Source organism: Gavialis gangeticus, unplaced genomic scaffold (assembly GCF_001723915.1).
Source record: "Gavialis gangeticus isolate Ggan-Ray unplaced genomic scaffold, GavGan_comp1, whole genome shotgun sequence".
Classification (NCBI taxonomy): Eukaryota; Metazoa; Chordata; order Crocodylia; family Gavialidae; genus Gavialis; species Gavialis gangeticus.
In genome coordinates this window covers 373,602-396,766 of record NW_017729022.1, presented here as the reverse complement: position 1 = coordinate 396,766, position 23,165 = coordinate 373,602, and the positions used below count along the sequence as shown (strand labels likewise).

Here is a 23,165-nt window from a genome sequence, read left to right as displayed (position 1 = left end):
GGGGGGGGGGGGCGGCTGTGGCTTGTCAGTGATGGGGAACAAAATAACAGAATAGGCAGAGGCAAGGGCAGGGCACCACTGCCCCGCCATCATATTGCCCCTGCCCTCCCCCCCAGCCCCGTGACAGGTGTCCTCTTTTTTAGACCTGGAAATATGGTAACCCTACCAGCTTGACCCCTCCCATGCAGGGATGCTGAGTTGTTTTTCTCTAGCAGATGGATAAAATTATATCCTATAAAAAGTGATCTAACATTGTCCAAAAGATCTCAAGCACAAGGTGGGTTATAGCCACCCAGGGTAATCCACTCCAGTGTTTAATTACCCTCCTATTTTATTCCAAGGTTGAATTTATTTAAACTTCAACTTCCAACTGTTGGATCTTTCTGTGCTTTATCTAGAAGGTTAAAATGGCTTTGCCCTTAGATAGTTTTTTGAATATGCAAGGGCCTATACATAGTGACCGAATCAACATTCAACCTTCTTTTCAATAAGCTTGCATAGTAAACTCATTAAAACTTGCATCATAAGCCTTTTTTTCCCAGCTTCTAAAATTGGTTCTTAAAATTTCCGCCAGCTACAAGCTTTATCATCCAACTAAAAGATGGTGTAAGAAAAGGTCATATTCAAGCATTTATGTAAAAAAGAAAAGAGTATATTGATCACTGATAATGTTATAGCTTGTAAGATTGTTACAAAAACTAAAGCCAGAATACTCCTATTTAAAAAAAAAGAAGGAAAATAACTTATAAGAATAAACAAACATCCACAGTACTCAACCTGGTAGAAGTTTTGACGTAAAACAAAAACCACATGAAGGCACAAATGCAAATAACAAATCAGGATATCCGTGAGTAGAGCACGGATACCCTGGGATAAAATTTAGTTCAGTGTATCATTTCACCAGGAATTATGCTAGTTTTTCATCTGTGAAGTATTAGAGCAGTAAAGAAATTCTTTTGGTTCCCACCCATAAATCAATTACAGATTTTTAATAAGTTTTAGAAAACTTTTAAAACTGTTTTTACACAGTTATGCTTGATGCTACAGCCAAATTTACTTTTCCACATACCTTTTGTGACATTGTTTTGTTTGGATTAGGAACTTTTGCTGAAAACAAAGGATCATTCTGAGAGCTACTGAACATCATTAGCTCATCCTTAGAATCTGCAATCTAAAACCGAAGAAAAATAAATTGAAATATAAAGACTTCTAAAAGTAAAACTATGTCTAAAAGGAAAAGATGGTGATGTCTACTCTCAATACACATACTGGCATGGGATTTGTGTGCAAACATCAAGAAAAGGATTAATACATTTTCACTTGATATATGGCTAGATTCAACTTTTTGTGGAAGATTATTACCCAACAACTCTAGGCATATCTGGATGCCATTGGATTCCTGGACTCGCGTTAGTTTGGCTGTCATCTCGAATAGGGCACAGACACTGCACTTCTGGCCTTGATCAACAATCTTCACCTGGAGATTGCCAGAGGAAATTGCCCTGCTTACTTTAATAGACCTTTCAGTGGTCTTTGATTGAGCTGGATACGAGGTGCTGACAAATCATTTACATGACCTGGTGGGTCATGTAAAATGGAGGGATGCTCTAAATTGGTTCCACTCTTTCCTAGCAGGGATGTCCCAGAGTGTAGTGTGGGTGAGTGCCCCTTGGGGCCTTTCCTATGGGGTCTCCCAGGGCTCCTTCTGTTCAATGTGTATGTGAGGCTGCTGGGTGAGACTGTGTAGAGATTTGGAGTAAGGTGCCATCAATGTGCTTATGACACCCATATTTACTCCTCTTACTTGAACCAGGCCTTGCAGTCTCAGTCCTTTCCCAGTGCCTGACTGTGGACAAACCAAGTGAAACTGAATTCAGACAAGACAAAGGTTATGGTGATGGGCAGACTGCTCAACTTGGTGGAGGAGGGGGGCTTGGAACACCTAACACTGATGGGGTTCAGCCTCCTCCTGACACTCAGATTTGCAGCTGGGAGGTGCTTCTGGAGCCCCTGCTGCACCTAGTTCTTTAGGCAGCAGCAGCGGCTCGAAGTGCCTGTCACCAGTTCCATCTGGTGAGAAGGCTGTGATCGTTTCTTTGAGGTCACCAAAAGCCATGCTCTTTATTAGGGCTGTGCGAAGCTTTGGTCACTGATTTGATTTGGGAGCCGAATCTCCGAATCTGAACAGAATCAGGTGACCCTTTAACCTCTACAAATCAAATTGGAACCCTTTGAATCGATTCGGAGAGAGTCAATGATTCGGACATAGACACAGCTTTAAATGTTTTTTCTACATACCTCAAGGTACCAGGTGGCTCATGAATGCTGAGATGGTGGAGCGGATGGAGCATCCCACAGGAGCGCGGGGGGATCCCCAGTGCACTCGGTGGCCACTTCAGCATCAAATTTTCAGATTTGGATTTGGCGAAATTGAATCGGGACAGCAATCCGAATCAACAAATTGAATCATTGTCCCCCAATTTGGGTAGAATCCGAATCCAAATTGAATACGGCCCGATTTGCATGCCCCATCTCTTCTTGGGGCTGCTCTCAGAAGCCATGCGGAAGCTGCAGCTCATGCAGAATACTGCAGCCCATCTACTGATAGGGTGGGTTGCCAGGAGCACAACCCCAGGGCTCCAAAATCTGCACTGGCTTCCAATGGTTTTCTAGGCACAATTCAAGGTGCTGATTTTAATCTGTACAGCTGTAAACGGTCTGGGCCTATGTGCCTAAGAGACTGCCTTCTCCCTTACACTCCATCATGATTCCTAAGGTCAGCTGAGAGCAACCTCCTGCAAGTACCATCAAGTGTCAAGTCCACTTGGTGAAAACATATGGGAGGCTGTTCTCTGTTGTTGCCCCTTAACCTGGAACTCCCTCCATTTTAAGGGCCACTAGAGCCCAAACTTGGACATCTTTTGGAAGAGCTGTAAGACCTTCCAATTTGGGTAGGCATTTAGCAAACAAAGCTGGGCTGGGATACTGAGTTTCTGGTTTCTGATTTCTCCTTGATCACACAGAGCATACGATAAAGCAAAATGCCTGGGAACGTTTAAGCAAGAAAGTAGTTACTTAGGGAGAACTTTGGGGTAACAATGAAAAGTAACAGGAGTGCATTAAGCAAATTAAGTGTACAGTCCATATTAGGAAAAACTTTCTGTTTCTACTGGACTATGAGGTGTTCTTCCAGTGGAAGCAACTTCATTTGGATTTACAGGCACTTAGAAAGACTGGATTAATGAAAGCTAAGCAGTATGGCTGAGTGAGAAGGCAACCACATAGGTAGGGACCTGCCTAAATCACGATGGAAGTGTGCTATGCAGAGGCTCCTTTAATCTTGCTCTTTTCACCACGTGCCCCATCACCACTGATTGGTGGAGAGGCCCTGGCAGCCCTGCTGCTCGCTGCTCATTGACTGGGAGGCAAAGACTGCAGTTTTAAATATGCTGCACTTTTTTGCTTCCTGCCACTGATTGGCTGAAGGGCTCTGGTGGCCTTGCTGCTGATCAGTTGGAAGGCAAAAAACATGGAATATTTAAAAGCACAGTCTTTGCCTCTTGGCCAATCAGCAGGAAGCAGCAGGGCCACCAAGGCCCCTTGGGCAATCAGGGTTGGGAGATGGAGTGCAGTGAAAAGAAAAAGATTAAAGGAGCTTCTGCACAGTGCACCTTTGCTGCTATTTAGGTAGGTTCCTACACATAGGAGTAGGCTCTCTCATATGACTTTCAGTTCCTTACCATGTATGAATTGGTAAATTATAATGTACACTACAAATTCCTATGAACATGTAATATGATATAACATTTAAGGTTTCACTTTATAAAGCATATAATAAATCACAAGAGTTTCTCAATCATTTCATTTATTAGTGCACTCTGGCTCCTCTTCAGTTCAGAATGTATTTCAGTTCAAAAAGTATTTATAATTCTAAAATACTTTATGGTGCAAATAGCTGCCAGTTAATGATGCAAGTTATTGAAAACTCCTGTATTTACCTTGCTGATATCAGACTCTGATTTGCTGGAACACATACTCTGAAGTTCTCGCACAAGGTCTACTTCATCGTCAAAACCAAGGGACAGCCTTTGCTCCAGATCTAATACTCTTATCTGATCATTCTCTGGGGATCTATGAAAACAAAACAAGAAAAAAAGTAACTGAACAAGGGCCATGACACAATCAAACGGTTATCTTTGAGGGCTTCAATGATAGCATTCTCTTTTTACAAACACTGTACAACTGCACAGTGATCTCAGCAACTTTCTGCAGTACAAATACTATCCCAGATGCAGGCTGCTGTAGCTCTCAATGTTTAATTTTGTTGCTTAATTACAGACCTTCTCCTATTCAATTTAATCTCCGATCTCCACCATTCCAATGAGAGATGTTTCTGCTAGCATGTACAACTGCCTAAATCAGTTCAATGCCAAAGCTCTCAGCTGCTCATTTTTTGGACAGAAGATATTGTTTTAGAAATGCAAAGGATTAGGTGCCTCTGCAAAGCTGTGAATATGATGGTCTCTAAGTCTCAAATCTCGACTTCAATCTCCTATGTGGTAGCACAAAATGCAGCTCCCTTCTGCCGCTTCCATTAGCTACTTAAAGAAATCCTGTTATTTAAGCTAAAATGCAAGTATTTTACATTTTTAGATTGTCAGCCACCAGGCTGAACTAGCCAGAGGTTCTTTTTGGTATGACTTCAGGTGAAAAGGCAGCCATCTGCCTTTTGTAAGGCCAAATATTTGGAATCTTATATACTATTACTCAGGTCTTAGACAGTTTGAACAACACACAGAAGTAAACTTTGCAAGCTTTGAGCTACCAAAACAAGGCACAAAAGCCTGAAATTATTTTTCCAGAATTAGAGTGAAAAAAGCCTGCAATTCTTTAGTTCTGAAACTAAAGAGCATCCAAATCCAATAAAAACTCCATTTGCTCACAAAAGTGAACTGATTTGCGATACAATTCTGCTATCTTTACTTTTTGCTAGGTACTAGAATCCAAAACCTACTTACTTTTTGGTGAGAGAAGCCTTTTTGTTACTATTTTGTTGCAATGTGCTCTTAGCTTTCACTCCTGCAAAAGGAGGCAAAGTTAAGTTATTAGTACAAAGCATAATGCTATATTGTTATTCTCATTCATTGGTTAATTATACTCTCAACGGCTAAAAGTGCAGCATACGTTAGCCATGTCCTCTGTATCTTTTCAGAATAGCTTTAAGGTCCCACTGCATTGCTGAATTAGACAAAGGGGCCAGGGCTACCCCTTTCTTAAGGCAAGTTGGCTATAGTAGGCTTCCTTCCCCCCTCCAAGTTCTGCCAAATGCCTGCAAGTAACATATCTCCTGATCCATCCAAACAGAAATTACTAGTCAAATGAGGGGAGGAAGGAAAACAACCAACTTTGAAATGATGAGTCTCTCCTGGTATGGCAACTGCACCATACCTCTGATCATTTTTGTTTCCCTATTTTGCGACTTTTCTAATTCTACTACATCCTTTTTGAGATGCAAAGACCAGAACTGCACACAGTATTTGAAATGTGGATGCACCACAGGCTTGTATAATGGCATGATGATGTTCTCCATTTTGAGATAGATAAAAGTGGGCATTTCTATAGGTGACATTAATTCAAAGTATATTTTACTTACATAGTACTTTTACTGTACAGTAAAGTCCCAGTAAGCCTACCTAGGAGCATGTCCACATGTGCTCCCTCTTGCTTCCGCCCTGCTCTACCACCTGCAACAGCCAGGGGGAGCTTTATCCTCATGCTTCCTGCCAGCCACCAGTAGATTAGTATATGGTGTAGTAAAGCATCTTGTGTGAACACACCCAGAGTATGACTAACTTGCACTTCCAACATAATTTCTTACTGTATCCTTTGTCATTCTTTAGAGGTCTACCATCCACATTCTAAATTGGTTTAAGTCAAATTAGCTGGCAAAATTGAATTAATGCATAACAAGAAGGTGCATATTTGCTTTTATTCTTACTTAGAACTGGATTGTTTACATTATTGTTGCGTGCTTGTAAAACATGCACACAATAATATTATAAAATTAATCTCTTTACAATACTGTTTACCTCTTTATGTATCAGAAATAAGGGGGAGGGTATTTAACCACAAGAATAAGTTTAAACCAGATACGTGTAAGCACCAGAAAAGACAGTCAAACAGTTTTCACAAATGAATATTAAATGTCAGCTGTTTTTATTGAAAATTAAAGGAGTTACAAAAAAAATAAAGAAAATAAATAAACATTCCAATCTCATATCTACGAAAGAAACAGAATTTTGATACTTCCTCCTTCCATGGAACAGAAACAACCTAACCTATTAAGTCAACCCCTAACACCTTTTCCATGACTCAAAACACAAATAGCTTTACCATCTCTGTTTGTCTCCTGCTTGTTCCATGATGATGAATGGCCTGACTTCTTACGGGGACTTGTGCTCACTTTTCTCCAAGAAGCATTTTCACCCCTTTTCTTGTTACAGCTTTTGTAACTTGCAACCACAGATAAAGGGAAATTTCCTCCCTTGAAATCTGCTTTATAATGATCCAGCTCTTGAACAAAAATACCACACATTTAAAAGTCATGTTGATAGTGCAAGGTAGCCAGAAAAGTGACAAGCAGTTAGCAAATAAATTAATATGAATAATAGACATTTCTCATGTACATTCCATTCAATGGGAACAAATGTTTTTAATTGCAACACTTCACACCACACCAGCAAAAAAGCTTTCTAAAGTAGGTTTAGCATAATTATTAAATGTTACTAATTCTGCTTAAGACATTCTAATATACAAACTACTTGCTTTTCAGCTGAGAAGTATTATTAGTACCTGCTCTAGGAAGAGGGCAGCCATGCAGGACAGCTTTATTTAACAAGATACTGAGTGCAGCTTTAACCACAGCCTGTTGTCCTTGGCTAGGATATTTTTTGGCTGCTGTTTGTCCCAGTGCAGATGGTCTCTTCACAGAGGCTCTGGAGAGTATTGCTTCTTGAACTCTGGGGGCAATTACAGAATTCCATAGCTTGGACATCCACCTTTGAAGCATATAAGCAAGAAAAATTTCTTTAGGACACACTGTCAAAGAAATTTTACACATATCTGACCTATTATGGGGGAGTTCCAATAGGGTGCAGAGGTATATTTTGTGCCTTTGAGATATCATTTTTAAACATTAGAAACTTTCACATAAGGACTCTGCTTAAATCCATCCCTGTGTGTCTGTCTTTCAATCTGCATGTCTTGATCAAGCTCATAATATGCAAGAACACTAGCTGCAAGCTACCTAATGCTTCTAACGCATAAAACAGAAAAAAAACTATGCTAAGGTAAGGCCCTTTCATAGCATAATAAAGCAAAAACAAACAAATAAAAAAATAAAACCCAAAATACTATTCTTTAGATGATCACATTTAATTTTTAAGACCAAGGCCAAAAAAAGAAGCTGGCCAAGCTGACTGTGTGAACTGATAATTTCCCTGACTTATTTGTTCTGCTCTTCAGAATCCAAGTTGTGATTAAAAAAAAAAAAATCAGAACACTTCTTGGTGCAAAAAACCTGCACTGATAGTTTGCTGAGCTTCCTGTTCAGCCAGAGAAACTGAAACAATAGGACTGACTTGTTAATGGAACCTAATTATAAGCATTTATGTGACAACAGTTTGCCACCACACCTCCAATAAACAGCCAGTAAATATTAATTGCAGCTGTGTTTATTTTATGTATATTCTTGGATAAAAATACATTGAGGTGGAATTATGTCTGAAAGTACATATCAGTAAATTAAAAGACTTCAACGCATTTGTTGTAATTACCCCAAGACTAAGTATTATGAATATGGTTAATGTTACACTTTTAAAGAAATCAAAATCAAGTCAAAGGTAGAAATGGCTAGGGGCTGAGATGGGGGGAGCTGGTGTATCTCACTGTACCTTTACATTGCCAAAGAGGGACTATAAATCTTACTTCACTGTCATGTGACCATAACCAGGCACCACTGGACAAGAGAAGAAGTGTTTTGGCCCTAGGACCGCTTCAGGTGCACCTAGCCGGGATAAGCAGGAGTTCAGCTGGTGCCAAACAGTAAGAATCCAGTCGATGACCTTGCATACTGGATTGTATGGAGGTGGCACTTTACCTCTGAACTAGAGAGGGAAAAAAAAGACACGGGGTTTGACATAATTTAATACTGGTATCAAGAAGGAAGAAAGGCGTGCTTGGTTTTTAGTTACTTGAATATTATGAAAATCAGTTACAATTAAAAACAAAAACACCTCCTTTAACGATCTGGAAAAGTCCGAGTAAATCTGCATCAAGTATTCTGAACACCTCATGCATTAGACCTTGTTTCCTTAAACATATAATACAATATGATTACACAAAAAATAAAAGGTTCAAATAATTTTGTGGACATGTGGCTAGATTCTTTCACCTTGGTACATATATGAGGCACTTAATAGTCATGTAACTGATGTCTTTGGCACTTAATCACAGTTAGGGTTCAATGTAGCTACATGCACCTATGTTTCCCTTCTGAGTGTGGTTAGTAGGTTGCATTCAGAATGTGTAGGTGCCTGGGGAGAGGAGAACTGTCTGAGCAAGCATGTGACACTGTGTAAGACCAGGAACAACACTCAGAAACATGATTAGTTAGTGTTTATTGCTGTTGGAGGAGAAGGATCCTCCTTAGGATTATAAACCCAATAGCCTAACTGTTAGGACACCAGGAATGGAACAGAAGATCCAGGTTTCAGGCATCCCTCCCTTAGAGAGGGTTTGAAACCACATTTCCTGCTTCTCGGTAAAGTGCTTGAACTACCAGGCCTTGCTTAAGGCATTGTCTATTACACGCTCCAGGCAGAAGGTGGCTCAGTGAGAGAATAGCATCCTGGAAAAGCGAGGGCTCCAAAATGATGCTAGATTTGTTTATCTATTTTATCCAATACACTTAAATGCATGTTGCAGTGACCCTGGTTTAGTGATGGAGAGAACAATGATCAATTCCTAGCCTGTGGCCTGGTGTTTGGAGCACACTGATGTGAAACAGAAGATACAGGTTCAAACACCACCTGAGTGATTCCATCTGGACCATGGTAGGTCACTTGGTCCTGCCCAGCCAGGTGTGGGGGGGCAGCTCAGGCTGTGTCGGGAGTGACCCCTGTGCCACCACAGGGTGTGGAGGCGCTGCCTGGTGCAGCCCGCTCTATCCTGGTGTGTGACTCTCAGGCATGCTGGGAGCTGCAATCTGCAGGGCCAAGGGGTGAGGCAGTGGGGCAGGGGCAGTGTGGAGGTTAGACTTGGCTTCCCCACTCAAGGGCAGATGTGCATCCCATTGCTGCTGCCACCACCAGACTCCAGCCCTGCTGCCTGGGTACCTTGGGTCCCTCCGCCCATCACCCATTGCTGGAGGTGCCAGATGGAGCAGGCAAGTGAGCAGAGTTTCCATGGAGACTGGCCTGGGGCCCCTGTGGGCAGTGTGTGCTCAGCCTGTTGGACGGAACAGGGCTGCATCCGGGAGTGGGACAGGTGGGTGGGGTTGGGATTATGGCACGGTAACAATGCAGGACCAGTTCCACAGGCTCTGCCCACATGGGAGGAGTGGACCAGGGCTCTGCCCTGAGCCTCAGCCCTGCACTGTCACCACCCCATGAGCCTGTCCCCACCCCACCCACTTGGTCCAGTGCCCTTGGCAGTGGGTGTTGGGAGGATGGGTCCACAAATGGATAGGATAAATTGGCATTTCCCTGGGCTGACCCCCTACACCGTGCTAGGTGGTGTAAACAGCTGTGACTGTTGCCTAAGGTTGGGTCAGCTCCCACCATGCCCTCTGGCCCTCAAAAGCAGACCAAAATTCCTTAAATGGCCCTCCCATTAAAATAACTGCCCACCCTTGCACTGGAGTATGGAGCTAAGCAGCAGCAGGGCTTTCATCCTCTACCAGCAGGCAGGCATGCAAGGCATCTTATTCTGCCACTGGTGAAAACAATCTAAATCATCTGAAGTGAAAACATTGCTGTTCTTTATTCATTCATTCAATTTATAGGTTGCCCTTCTCCCCAAAGACTCCATGACTACATAAGAACCTTAGGGATGGGAATTTGAAACAAGATTTAGCCCAATATTTTGCATTCAACCAAACAAACAACCCTTCAGTGATGCAGAACAAACAGAGTACACCTCATGGGGGAGGTGGGAGAGTAACCCCCCCAAACAAAACAGAGGGATGCAGAAGGATATAAAACAAATATATCCCTCTAAAATAATAAATATTACCACCAGATTTCTGTAGATCAATAACCTTGCTACAAGTCAGAAACTTGCATGGATTTTTGAGCAGCCAATTTTGAATAAATAAGCTGAATGAATTTGGGAAGAACAATTTCCTCTAAATTAACATTTCATGGTATCTCTTCATTTAGATTTAAAAATCTTGCACTTTATTATTCTTGGGGGAATAAAAAATCCGTGAAGGTGTAAACCTAAGGAACTTAGGTGTTAAGGTCAAATTAATGTTGCACAGCTCTGAACAGTTTATCTTCAGAAAATAAAATACATGCTAATTTTAAGATGATATGCAGTAAAACACCTAGTTCTTATGGGATCACAATCTCTTTATGTGCTAGAAAAGTAAGAATTAAAACTAAATGCCTCTGTTAATAATATAGTAAAGTATTAGCATACAATGATTATCTTACAGATTCCCAAAGAGGTAATTCACTCTATTACAAGATAGTTTTTTTTTCTTTTCATATTATAGGCAACATTAGATTCTTGGCTCTATCAAGTGATTAGGAATTCAAAGTTTTGTAATGTACAAGTTAGATATATTTTATTTTTAAAGCATGGCTGGTGAGGTTGGTTGTTGGGTAGCTTTGTCAGTTACTTCCAGTTTAGGTAATCTTTCACTTTTAGATTGCTAGTTTAAATGGAACCCAAATGGCAACAGTTTTTAGTAAGTAAGGGCCCTTCTACATATTACAGATATTGTGAAATTAACTGGGGTGTGTGGGGTTCCCAGCTACAGGAACTTGCTTCTTGCCTGGGATTGGGCTCCTCCTGCACCAGCAATAAGGCACGATGGGATCTCATATGCGATCCCACAGTCGTGCCTCCTGCCACGCATGTGTGGCATGGTAGGTGGTACAACTGTGTGAGTTGTACATTAAATCCCACTGCGCCTTTACCTGCACATGTAGAGGGGCCTAGTATTTTTCAGTCCAGCCCCAGAAGTCAATTTCATAAATATCTTTATCACCAAATACAAATCTTGGAGCTGTCCAGAGAATGAAAAATAGTCACATTTTATCACATACTAACCAACACACTTTAAATGGGGCTGGGTAAAAATTTTCTATCAAAACTGGTTTTAATATAAAATCAAGTTTTTCACAAACTACATTTTTGAAATGTTTCTGCTTTCTGCAGAAAATTTCATTTTTTTTGTTGAAAAATCAAAATCCCCTCCTAATAAAAGGTTCGACTCAAAACTAAAATATTTTAGAGGCTGGACAAAATATTTCTATCTGGGTAATCTGCCCCGATGCTTCATGGGACCTGTAGTTCAGTTTCCTCCTGTTCTCCTTTCTGTGCCAGTCTCCTCAGCTAGCCAGGCATCTCCTGTGACAGAGCTGCTTTCCCAATTACAAGAAGTGACCATGACGAATCATGAGACATCTAGAACAAACTGGGAATCTCAGCCTATGACAGAGATGCGAGGCTTGAAATATTTTCAAACAGAAACATTTTGGGGGTTTATCTGAAATATTTTATTTTTCATTGAAAAGTTAGAACTCACCTCCTTCCCCAGCCAAGTTTAGTATTGATATGATTTTAAAGGGACTGGCACCTAATGTAAACAGGGTAAGCAATTCATATACAAGTTGATAATGCTGAGTCCTACAAAACACCTCAGTGTGACTTAAGTTGATGCTTCATTTAAGCCAATTTTGTTTTTAGTTTAAAAATAGTTTAACTATGTACCATTCTACTTTTATCAATGACAGACCGGTGCTATTCACCTTCCTACTTGTGGCCAAATACAGTATTTGCAGATACGTTTATCCCTGAAAGGGACACTTGGCTTGTTTGTAATTTAGTGTAAAATCGTTATTTAAGTACAGTTCTGGAGGGTGAACTTCTTGGTTTTTTTATGGTTAAATGTTTTTAAAAGGGAAAGGAACACTTTCTGAATAATTCTCTTATTTATGGGATTCTTCTTTTGGCAATAACACTATGTACATTTCATAACATCTATACTGAGCAAAATCCCCTGAAGGCCCTACCAGTTGCTCCTACCTTGTTTATAACTTTCCTTCTTAAAAATCTTTCAAGCAAGCCATGGATCGGTTCTCCATCCCACCTTAGCTGAACCCAGCGGAAATGTTGCTGAACCACCAAGTCAGAACCTTGAAGACGACACTTTGCGATTGTTCCCATTAGAAAGCAGTTCTCATGAAAGTAATATGCCTCAGAAATGCCATCTGCTAAAAATGAACCAGAGACATTTTACTGCATAGAAGTTTTGATTATTGTAATTTTACATAAACGTTAGTAACACTGGTGTTATTACAAATAAATTAAATTGGAAATAATGAACTTTAAAATTTATCACATGCAGTTAGGAACAGCTGTTTTGGAATGATATATGAAGCCAAAATATGACATTTAATTCTTTTAATTAATCCATCATATGCTAACTATTAAAGTAAACATTTCTCTACCCATTTTTTAAATACCTCTTTGAACAGTGCAGGGACTTTCAGAGCCACGATTCTCAAGAGGTGCCAAAAAGTCCCCAAGTAATTCAGATAAGGATGCTTTTTCTAGATTCTCTAAAATCACAATAGTTTTCTTGCTTATAGGAAGCTGCTTCACTGGGATTAGACAAGCTGTAATATAAAAATCCCATTAAATATCTACTTATGACAAAAACTTTTTTATTATAAATATTGCATTTAACAACACTTATCTTTGTTAGTTTTTGCCTTCTGCATTTATTGAAAAAACAGAACAAGTGAATGGATTATAGAATATTTCATATTCAAAAAATAAAAAAGGTATAAAGACTATATCTGCACCTGTAACAAAAGCTTGTTCATTGTGAGTGGAGAAATGAGCATATGATAAAGCAAAGACGCTATTTACATGCTCCAGAGAGTCACTGTTTGCCTGGCTGAGTTCCAAAAATTTTATTGCCCAGGAAGAAATCTCTAAAACCCATCTTCAGCTATCAAATCAAAACAAAACAAAAAACCCAAGGGTAACAAACCAGATACAATAATATTTAAATTAGAGGTTGAAATTCTCATACACCACACAGAAAAGCTAGGTTTGGGGTCTATTTCTTTTCCTTCTTTTTTTTTTTTTTTTTTTAAGAAACTTGCCTATTTAAATCTAGTCAGTAATAACAGTAACCAGCAATTTGCCTGAAGATTTGATCACTGAAAGTCCCTCAATATGAAGATGACATTATTCAATATATAGGCAAGTCAGTGGCAAGTCTGCAGAAGACTGAAGAAGCTGATTTGAGATGCACACACATAAGACTGCAGATACGGCAAACAGTTCAGGAAGGAAGGAGTAGATCCTGGTGATGGCAAGTCACAGTTCTTTCCTTTGTCTTTGTCATATATCTGCCACCATAGTGAGGTTATTGTGCTCAAAATCATCAATGCCTGGTTGCACATCACTGTGCCATTGTGGATGATTCAGTGTTCAGGTCTCCCAGGTAATGATATTAATATTGCATTTCTTCTTTTGCCCACCTCTAGAGTGGAGCTGGTGCTGTATAAACATGGCTTCAATGTTGGTGCTGTTTCCTTGAGCCAGAACACTGGCATTTATTCTTCTGTTCTTCCAACTGATATGGAAGATTTTCCAAAGATTACTAAAAGAAGGCTGTCTTTGTGGATAGTTGACGGAATGAACAAGATGTCATAGGTTCAAATGGATATAACTCATCACACTTCTGAAGGCTAAATTCAGGTCCCACTCAATCAGATCACTTAACTTGAGGAAACACTTTGGTCAGGCCCCTCAGGAACTTTTGTTCTTCAGGATGAGAAAAGACTGATTTGCCTTCCTTTGGCAGGTGAAAGGCCAATATTGTGGACCCTGACTGAATTCTGAGATATGCTATTCTATTTTGGCTCCAGCAGAACATCCCTCTGCCTGGAGAAGAGCAGGTTTTATTACTACACAGAGCAATCCAGAATCCAGGCTGGAAAATGGAGGAAGTTCAGGCATAGACTGAGTATCCTCCCCATTTTTTCCCAAGAAAGCACATCTGGGAGCACTAGCAACATCTTGAGGCTCCTTAACGACAGATGAGCATGATTCAGGAATCAAATTGCTTTGGTCAGGCTGAGGTCAGCAGGATAAGCTATACATCCATGTTCCACTGCAAGCAGCACTCTCAGGATTAAAGAATCAGGCAAGTGGGCATACAACAGCCTCCCTGTTCACAGAATGTTTCAGTGTCAGATAAGGATTCCACTAGACCAGGAGATCCTACACCCTTTTTACTGAGAAAGACAAAACTCTGATCTCTGGACAAGGTGGTGTCCAAAACCACTCATTTGTAGTTTGAGGCAATGTGCTGAGAATATCTGCTGAGAATATCTGACGTGCTTCTTTGAAGGCAAGGGAGAGGTATATCTAATGACAAACATTCTACTGCTTTCCACAAGGAAAACCTTGCACCACCTCGCCTTCTGATATAAAACATAGCAGTGGTATTGTTCATTGTAAAATAGATGAGAAATCTCGAGACATAACACAGAAACAATTGGGAAGCTTTGTGCTCCAAATTCCACAAACACGGATGTGGTTTTTCATCTGCTCATATAATCCAAAGCCTGGAAACTGAAGATCACCTACCTATATGTACTCCTCAACCCAGCAGCACGGCATGTTTTACTATTGACATCTGGGTCTGAGGCAATGAAAGTGATGCCCTTGTAAGTGCTGGTTGGATCCTTTCAGTACATCAGAGAAGAATGGAATAGAAGGGGAACTGCAACCACTGGCTGCCGATACGTGTGCTCGCTGGCATTCTAACTGTTGGAGTAGACTTGATTTAAATTAAAATTCTTTTAATATAGGTTATTTGAATTAAAATGCTCCAGAGTCGCAGCAACATCACATGTCTCAAGGCCCCGTGTGTTTTAAAATGGCTGTGGAGCACTTTATCTAAACCTCATCGAATGAGGTCCAGATAGTGTCCCACAGCCATTTTTAAACATGCAGGGGCTTAATATGTGCAACACTGAGGTATTTTAATTAGAGCAGTTGTCCGGGAACACATGTATAGGCAGCCACTGTGTCTACAGCAGACGTTTACTTTAATTAGCCCCTGTGTGTAGCTGAAGTGTATCCTGGCTTAGAGCATCATGCAGATGCACAAAGCCATGTGAACCAGGAGAAATATGCAGGTTCTGTCTCTTAATGATGGATGACTTTCAGACTGAACTATTATTTCAGTCAAGATCTGGAATCCCTCAAGGGGAAGGTAAATGATGGCTGGCAATCTCTTTAAATTTCAGGCTCTGTACTAAGAACAAGTTCAGCTTTCAAGGGTTTGTCCTGAGCTCCTGGGTGTTAAACAAGTACAAGATATACAATCTCTTCTGCTACCTACTGGGAAGATTTGTCCTTCATTAGCCAGGTGTCCAAGTACTGCAGTGTTTATATGCAGGTAGACCACCACCACTGCAAGGACATTAGTGAAAAACCCTGAGGTTGCTGAAAATCCAGAAAGTCAGGAACTGGTAATGATCTGTGCTGACCATGAACCACAAATATTCTGTGATGGAGGCACAACAGCAATATGGAAATATTTAACCTAAAAGGTGACAGTTATAAAGCAGTAGTCTGATTCAAGGGAGGGGATTATGGCAACCAGCATCCCGGCTACAAAAATTCCAGCGGACTAACATAGTAGATAGTAAACAAAACTTCAGGACGAGTTACACTCTGGCTAATCATACTTTGGGTTTCCTTTAATACAGGTTATTTGATTACTCTTTTTATAGTGCCTTTGTAGCTCCAGAAACATACTACTTATGATTCTATATATCCAACTTTTTAATAAAAGTTCTAAATTAGATTCTGTTGCTTGGGAAAGATGCTAAGAGTCTGGAAGAAGGTGAAGTTCTGTACTCATGGAATGATGAAGCAAGGATGGACCTTTTATCTGGTTCAATTTCCTTAGTACAACGGAAAGGGGATAGAGGAAATTAAGAACTCTTTAACAGAACTTGCATCAAGTTTACACAAACCTTTACACGAAGCATGGAAATGTCACCTTTAGTATTAGCTTACACAAGAGACTTGTCTTTTATCTCCAGTTTCTGAAAAATTCAGAATTCTATTAGCGTTTGCCCTAGTCTATGCAAAACATGTTAATGTGCTTATTTTGTATGCATTATTAAAACCCTGTCTTCTAGTTATTAAAACCAGATTTTCTGAAATAATCTTACCGCTATTAATGAATATTTCTGCAAGCTGCTCCTTAGAGAAATCAGCATCCACGTCAACTTTAACTATTTCACAGGTGAATCCTGCAGCCACTTGTTTTTGCTGTAGTGAAAATTCACAGGTTTAGTGAAGCTTTACATGCTCTCAATTCCAGACTATTTTTTGGGAGAGTATTTTGTCTCAATACCTTCATGCAGAGTGCTATCTGATATGCTATATAGTCTTGTAAACTTCCTTCTGGACCATGAAAGATGACATTATGGTATTGTTCAACCTGTAGGTGAAAGTAAATATAACATGAATGTTTGCAGGCTGGGATATTTTACAACCAAACTAAAATAACCAAAACCTAAATGGATGTTGGAATTTTTGTTTCATATTATTGGAACCAAGATACGTTACTAGTCAATGCTCTTAAATGTTAAGTATTGGTATGCTGCTGTTTTAAAGACAAATCTATATTTCAAGAAATTAAATGGAAGTTTTCTTAATTTATAAAAGCTATGTAAAAAAAATTGTGTTTCACTACTGGCTGAACTTGATGAACAAGGGTGCACTAGCTAGAGATAACTTAATCAAAACCTATGCCAAAAAAGATCAAGTTGGGACTGGATAATCCACAACAGGTATTTCAGTGAGAATACTAACCTGACAGGTAAAGCATTACAATTTAGCTACTAGAATCTGAAGTCAGTTGTTCATATGCTAGAACTAACTTCCTGTTAGAGTCCAGCTATTTGTCCATGTCTAATTTCCTTCTTTTTTTTTTTTTTTTTTTTTTTTTTTTTTACTTAAACAGGTGTTAACCTTTAACTGAATGACAAAGCCATCTCTAATTGATATTCATAATATATCACATAGTTTTCTGGCAAATTAAAACTCATTTAGAATCAAAACTACTTGTGGATCTCAACTCTGTAAAATCAGGTGACTCCAGAATTTTAGCACTGATGTACAATTGATTTTAAGGAAGCATACAAACTATTTATTTTTACCAAAATGCTAAAAGAAACTGACATCTATAGCAGCTTCTGCTAATCATATAGAATACCAGCAGAGGGCTCCAGAGATAAAATTTCACTTATGTATTAATTAATTTTGAATTGGCACCATCACTACTAAAGCAATGACGACCAAAAGTTAACTTAAATCATCCACATTTTCTTTTTCATTCAGTTTTCACACAGCCAACAACTGACATTGTTGAAAGAATATGAACTGTATAAACAAATTGTTGTTAAATAAGAGTGAGAAATGGTTTATCAAATACTTTATGAATGAATTGGAGATCAAAATTCAGTTTAATCTTTAAAGCTGTCAATATGTCACGCTTTTATAATACTTTAATACTTGCTTCAGTCAATCAATCAGTTAGTAGCTAGTAAAAATATGAAAATTACCAAATTCATTTCTAATCTAGTAAGCTATATTTTCTGAGACAAAGCAAGGGGCTGAAAGTTAAAACGTTTTGAAAAAAATGACTTTAAAAACAGTTATTTTAGGTTTAGATACTATTGTTCTGACAGCATGCATTAAAAAACCCTTAAAATTGTTTAAAGTAAAATACTACACAGGCTTCATAAAACCAAAAAAGGCAAAGCAGTAGTGTCAATCTTGAGGTAATTAAAGGACTATAAAAAATGTCAGTATGCCAATTTTACGTTTCCAATGTCCACAGACTGAGTTAAGTGTGTTTTTAATGAAATAGTGACCACAATACAGACTTTATTAAACCTGTGAAAGATTGAGTAATCTAGTTCAGTTTTATACTTTTCAGCCAAATATTCATTTAATTTCATTAAAAAAGTTCAGGCATCCTACTTCACAATAATATTTATTTCTAGTTATAAGTACTTCAACTAAACAAAGCAATTATGATATAAAACAAAATATCAACATTTCCTCCTTAATATTAAGAAGAAACATACACTGGACACAGAATGTCTGCACTTTATTGTTAATGTATATGTATAATGTAACAGATAAAAATCACACCATGAACAGGAACCTGGTGGTGCTCAGGTGGGAAAGACAAGGTTGCTAACACATGGAGTTCACTATTTAACAAATAAAATATAAATAGAAGATGGGGTATTAAATACAGCGCAATGTTTACTACTAACAAATATGAGAAATGCTTATATTTGAAATTCCTTGATTTTTTTTGTGGATTTTTAATATTCTTTATGACAAAGTTGATACTTCATTAAAGGAACCTTTTGGAAGAATGGTGCAGAAATTGAGGACTGCATACTGTGTTGAAGAAGAAGTCCAAATTTACATTAAAATTTCTGCCAAATGCTATTTTGAAAAAAAACAAAGAACTTTTTCACGAAATCATATTATAAAGTTTTGTTTAGAAATATATTTGCAGAAGCAGTCCCTATAATGTCAGTGCTTAATTTCAACATTTTCAGAACAAAGTTATTTATTCTATTAAAACCCCCCAAAACAAGCAATGACAAAAATCAAAATAGAAATGAAACATTTCAACCGACCCCAAAGTCATTTTTCTCAGAATTCCTCTTTGAAAGTTTTTCTAAAGATCTGGCTTACCACCCTAATGCAAGGGTTTTGTGAATCCTGTACATTTTTGCAGGTTGAAGAAATCCATCTCTACCCAACTTTAGAACAGAGAAGTTTTCCCAAATCCACGAGAGATGAAAACAAACAAACAGTAGTTTGGTACCTACCAGCCTGAGATAATTCTGCAGTGTCTGAAGATGGATCATAGATGCATAAGTCACACTATTTAGGCAGCCTTCTTGAGGACCTTTAAAAAAATGCATTAGATAACATTTGTAATCCTCATTATTTGCAAAAATAATGGTGTTATTACACAAAGTTAGTATCTGCTAGCCAGATGCAGTGACATCTTGAAGACCATGAAACAGAGATCTGATGCATGGAACAGAACAACTGGCATAATGCAAACATTTTTAAGGGACTCCAGCAGAGTGGAACAGAAAACAGCCTTAAAACAATATAAACAAGGTCAATTCAAGAAATTAAGGTGCTAAGCTTCATTTTCCTCAAAATAATGGCAACCTCAACCATAAGAGTTCCTAAATGCTACCTCAGGCAGGCATGGTCTTTTGAGTACATGTGATATCTTTTATTAGACCCACTGAGTAGTTGGAAAACAGTTCTTAGCAAGCTTTCGGGCGCAGTTGCCTTTCTTCAGGCATAGGGAGTCTCTGCTAGTCTGAGACTCCAAGGAATGAGGGAAGCTGAAAGTGTAACAGGATGTCAGTGAGAATGTAAATAGGTAGAAACAGAATATTTTCACTGATATCCTGTCACACTTTTAGCTTCTCTCATTCCTGTTTTCCTGATCTCCAACTATTTCCTTTTTCACAGACAGCCTCTTTTCTACGTTGTACCTTGTATTCGTATTCTATCAATGTAATGTTTCCCGTTAGCCTTTTTCTTCTCCCCTGCTTTCTCCCCCCTCCCTTCCATGCTTTACCTTTTGTCTTTCTAATTTCTACCTAACTGCATTCTCACTGACATCCTGTCACACTTAGCTTTTCTCATTCCAGCAGAGACTCCCCATGCCTGAAGAAGGGTGACTGTGCCCAAAAGCTTGCTAAGAACTTTCTTCCAAGTACTTAGTTGGAAGATATCACATCTACTCAAAGAACCTTTCCTGCCTATGTCCTTAGACTGACATGGTTACAACCAAAAACTCAGCTAAATGCTACCTCTTTTTTTAATGCACTAGATGCAGTTCTCATTTTAACCGAACTAACTTATAGATGACTAGCTTCATCTGACATTTAAGAGGAGACTTCTTTTCATTCTTTAGTATGATAAAGGAGCAAGAATTCACAACATCTACAATGAATATTAAAATATTACATAACAAAATAACTGTAAATGACTTTACCAAACAAAAATACAGTTATGTTTTCAGCTGTGTTCCTGTTCAAAAACTCCCATGGTGGCTGGGGAAAAATCTGACCTGGTGACCATGAAACATTTCCTGTAAGAAAGAAAGAAGGCACATAAACATTGTATCTATATAGAGTCTTTCCCACCCACAGCATACCTCCCTGCACACACTAGGTGTGTACATGTACTCTGTTGACAAACAAATCAGATCTAGGTAGACATTTCTTACAAATTATTAAAAATACAGTTTTCAATACTGGAACACTGTGGTATGCAGATTAATACAATACAATATACTGCTATTTAATAAACACTGCCCATATTAAATTAAATTATGCAATGTCAACACTGAAATAAAACCAGGCTAACTGAGTCCATCCAAGAATGTATATTAGGTTGCTTTCAAATGCAAAGCCTGATTTTCCATAGTTCTGCACCTTGTATGTCACCGCAAAATAAACATCCAATGATAGCATTCCAATTTGTATTTACTTGTTGTGTAAAACTATATCAGATCAGAATAGGTGCATCTTAAAAATGCCTACCACTAATAACTACATACACAAAGGCAAAAGATAATGCTAATCAGGCTGTAAAAGAATTTTTTTTGTTTGGTTATTTTGGAGTGGCTGTGTAGTGGACAGCTTTGTACTACACCGGGGTGGGCAAAATACAACCCACAGGACAAATCTGTCCTGCCAAGCACTTTCATCAGGCCCACGGTGCCCACCAACAAATTGTGCCTTGCCCAGCCATTCTGCCCATGAGGGTAGGAGGAAGGTGCCCATGCATACAAACAACTCCAAACGTACCTGTAACAGGGAACCCTAGCCCTGTTACTAAGAGACAGGGTGATCCCTTTAAATCCAGAACCTTCCAGTCATGGCCGGCCGGTCGGTCAAGTAGGGGTTAAGGCTCAAGCCCTGCCAACCAGTCAGGTGACAGGAAGAGGAAGGCCAGGATCCTACAAATGGCAAGTGGAGAAGGCCAGAGAGGCGGATTTCCAATGACTGTGGTGCTGCATCTGCAGTCTCTGCTGGAAGAATACGCTACTTTGTGAGCCAGATGCATGACCATCTAAAGTAAGCAGGCATGTTGCCTATCTTATTTCTTTATTATCCTTTTTCCATTCTATGGCCATAGAAGCCTATGTTTTGCATTGGATGTTAATACCCGGAGGATTGGGCTGAGGCTATTTGGGGAGGAGGCCTCATTTGGAGACCCACTTCAGTGTGGGGACCCCAGCGCCAGAGAGGGCGCAGCATTTGAGGGTGAGTGGACCCCAGCGCCAGAGAGGGCGCAGCATTCAGGGGTGAGAGGACCCTAGTGCCAGAGGGGGTGCAATACTTGGGGGTGAACAGACCTCAGTGCCAGAGAGGGTGCTGGAGCCCAAGTGAGTCTTTGAGAGCTAGAGCCTTGGAGTCAAGCCCTGATTAGTGGGTTTTTGACTGACAGGTCTAGCTAGGGAGAGAAGGGGTAAGCCCACAGCAGCCAAGATCCCAACATAGAGAGAAATTTATAAATACCATCTGCAAGGCTTGGGCTCTGGTGTAGGGGAGGAATGGAGCCACAGATAGCAACCCCTGGCATCGGGGCAAGAAATGGGCACCCTCCCGCTTAATTAACAACTATTAATTAATTAACATCAAGGCATGGCAGGAAAAGGTGGGCAGTTGGCCCATAAACAGGTAAGTAGGCCAAAGGCAAAACTGGCCCTGGGAAGCCCCCATTACAATACCCAACTGCCTTGCTTCCACCCTTGTGGGCGGAAGGGCCCAATCAGCCGGTGTGTAGCTTTCATGCAGGGCTGCTGCCACAGCCGAAGCAGCCTGCTCCACTTCCCCAGTCTGCTGGCTCCAGGCAGCAGGTAGAGAAGCAGCAGGGCAGGAACGTGGAGCTGGTGGCAGCGTGGAGTCTATGTGCCAGGGAGTGGAGGCAGTGTGGAGCTGGGGTGGGCAGCATTTGGGTGAGTGAGGGTGAGGGGTGCGGGAACCCTCCTCCACACTCCTTCCTTACTCCCCCCCATGGTGTGCAGCCCCAACAGGCTGTGGCAGCAGCAGTGGGCAAGGCACAGCTCTGGCCAGCACTGCACATCACAGCCAGGAGTGCATCCTCCACTGGGCTGCCTGTATTGCTGGTGCTTCCTCCTACTTATGCATAGCCACTGCACTTGCACAGCATAGGAGGGAAGCCCCACGTGAGGGAGCCAGGTGCCTTCCCTGCCAGGGCTGTGCAACACAGGAGAGAAGCTTCAGTTGCTGGAGCCGGCTGCCTTCCCCTCAGCTGGGGGCTGAGCTGTAGGGGAGGGAAGCCCCAGGCACCTTCCCCTGGGGAGCTGGGAAGGGAGTGAGTTCCAGTGCCTGGTGCTTCTCTCCAGTGCTGTGCAGCCCCGGCCAGAAAGGCAGCCGGCTTCAGCACATGGGGCTTCTCTCCTGTGTTGTGCGAGAGCAAGGGCTATGTGTGAGCGACAGGGTGTGCTGGTGATACAGGGAATACAGGAGGATGCATTCCTCCCTGTGATGTGCAGCACTGGCCAGAGCCATGCCCCATTGGACACCTGTGCCCTGAGTTCCTGCCTGCTGCTGTCATGGGGAGAGTGCGGGGGGGGGGGTGTCCCCACACCCCCCCACCCTCCGTCCCACACACACCCACACCCTGCCCCCAAAACTCCCCAAAATAGCCTATACCTTTCCCACACAGCCACACCCCCTCACAACGCCCCCACACCCTTCCACATCCTACCACACATACATCCCCCACACCCACTGGCTGTA

At 40.5% G+C, this 23,165-nt stretch overlaps 1 protein-coding gene across 1 annotated transcript in view; it reads right to left on the bottom strand.

Moving 5' to 3' along the window:
• The window catches only part of CTTNBP2 (cortactin binding protein 2), a 171,791-nt gene that overhangs the window by 12,895 nt on the left and 135,731 nt on the right, over positions 1 to 23,165 (bottom strand). The window contains exons 13-24 of the mRNA XM_019515765.1: positions 20,387 to 20,482; positions 19,191 to 19,270; positions 16,685 to 16,771; positions 16,500 to 16,599; positions 12,756 to 12,908; positions 12,316 to 12,503; positions 7,987 to 8,165; positions 6,853 to 7,058; positions 6,394 to 6,573; positions 5,019 to 5,079; positions 3,999 to 4,131; positions 1,070 to 1,171 (exon numbers count right to left, since the gene is read on the bottom strand). Coding sequence (XP_019371310.1) covers positions 1,070 to 1,171; positions 3,999 to 4,131; positions 5,019 to 5,079; positions 6,394 to 6,573; positions 6,853 to 7,058; positions 7,987 to 8,165; positions 12,316 to 12,503; positions 12,756 to 12,908; positions 16,500 to 16,599; positions 16,685 to 16,771; positions 19,191 to 19,270; positions 20,387 to 20,482 — 1,565 coding nt within the window. The remainder of the gene's footprint in view (positions 1 to 1,069; positions 1,172 to 3,998; positions 4,132 to 5,018; positions 5,080 to 6,393; positions 6,574 to 6,852; positions 7,059 to 7,986; positions 8,166 to 12,315; positions 12,504 to 12,755; positions 12,909 to 16,499; positions 16,600 to 16,684; positions 16,772 to 19,190; positions 19,271 to 20,386; positions 20,483 to 23,165) is intronic.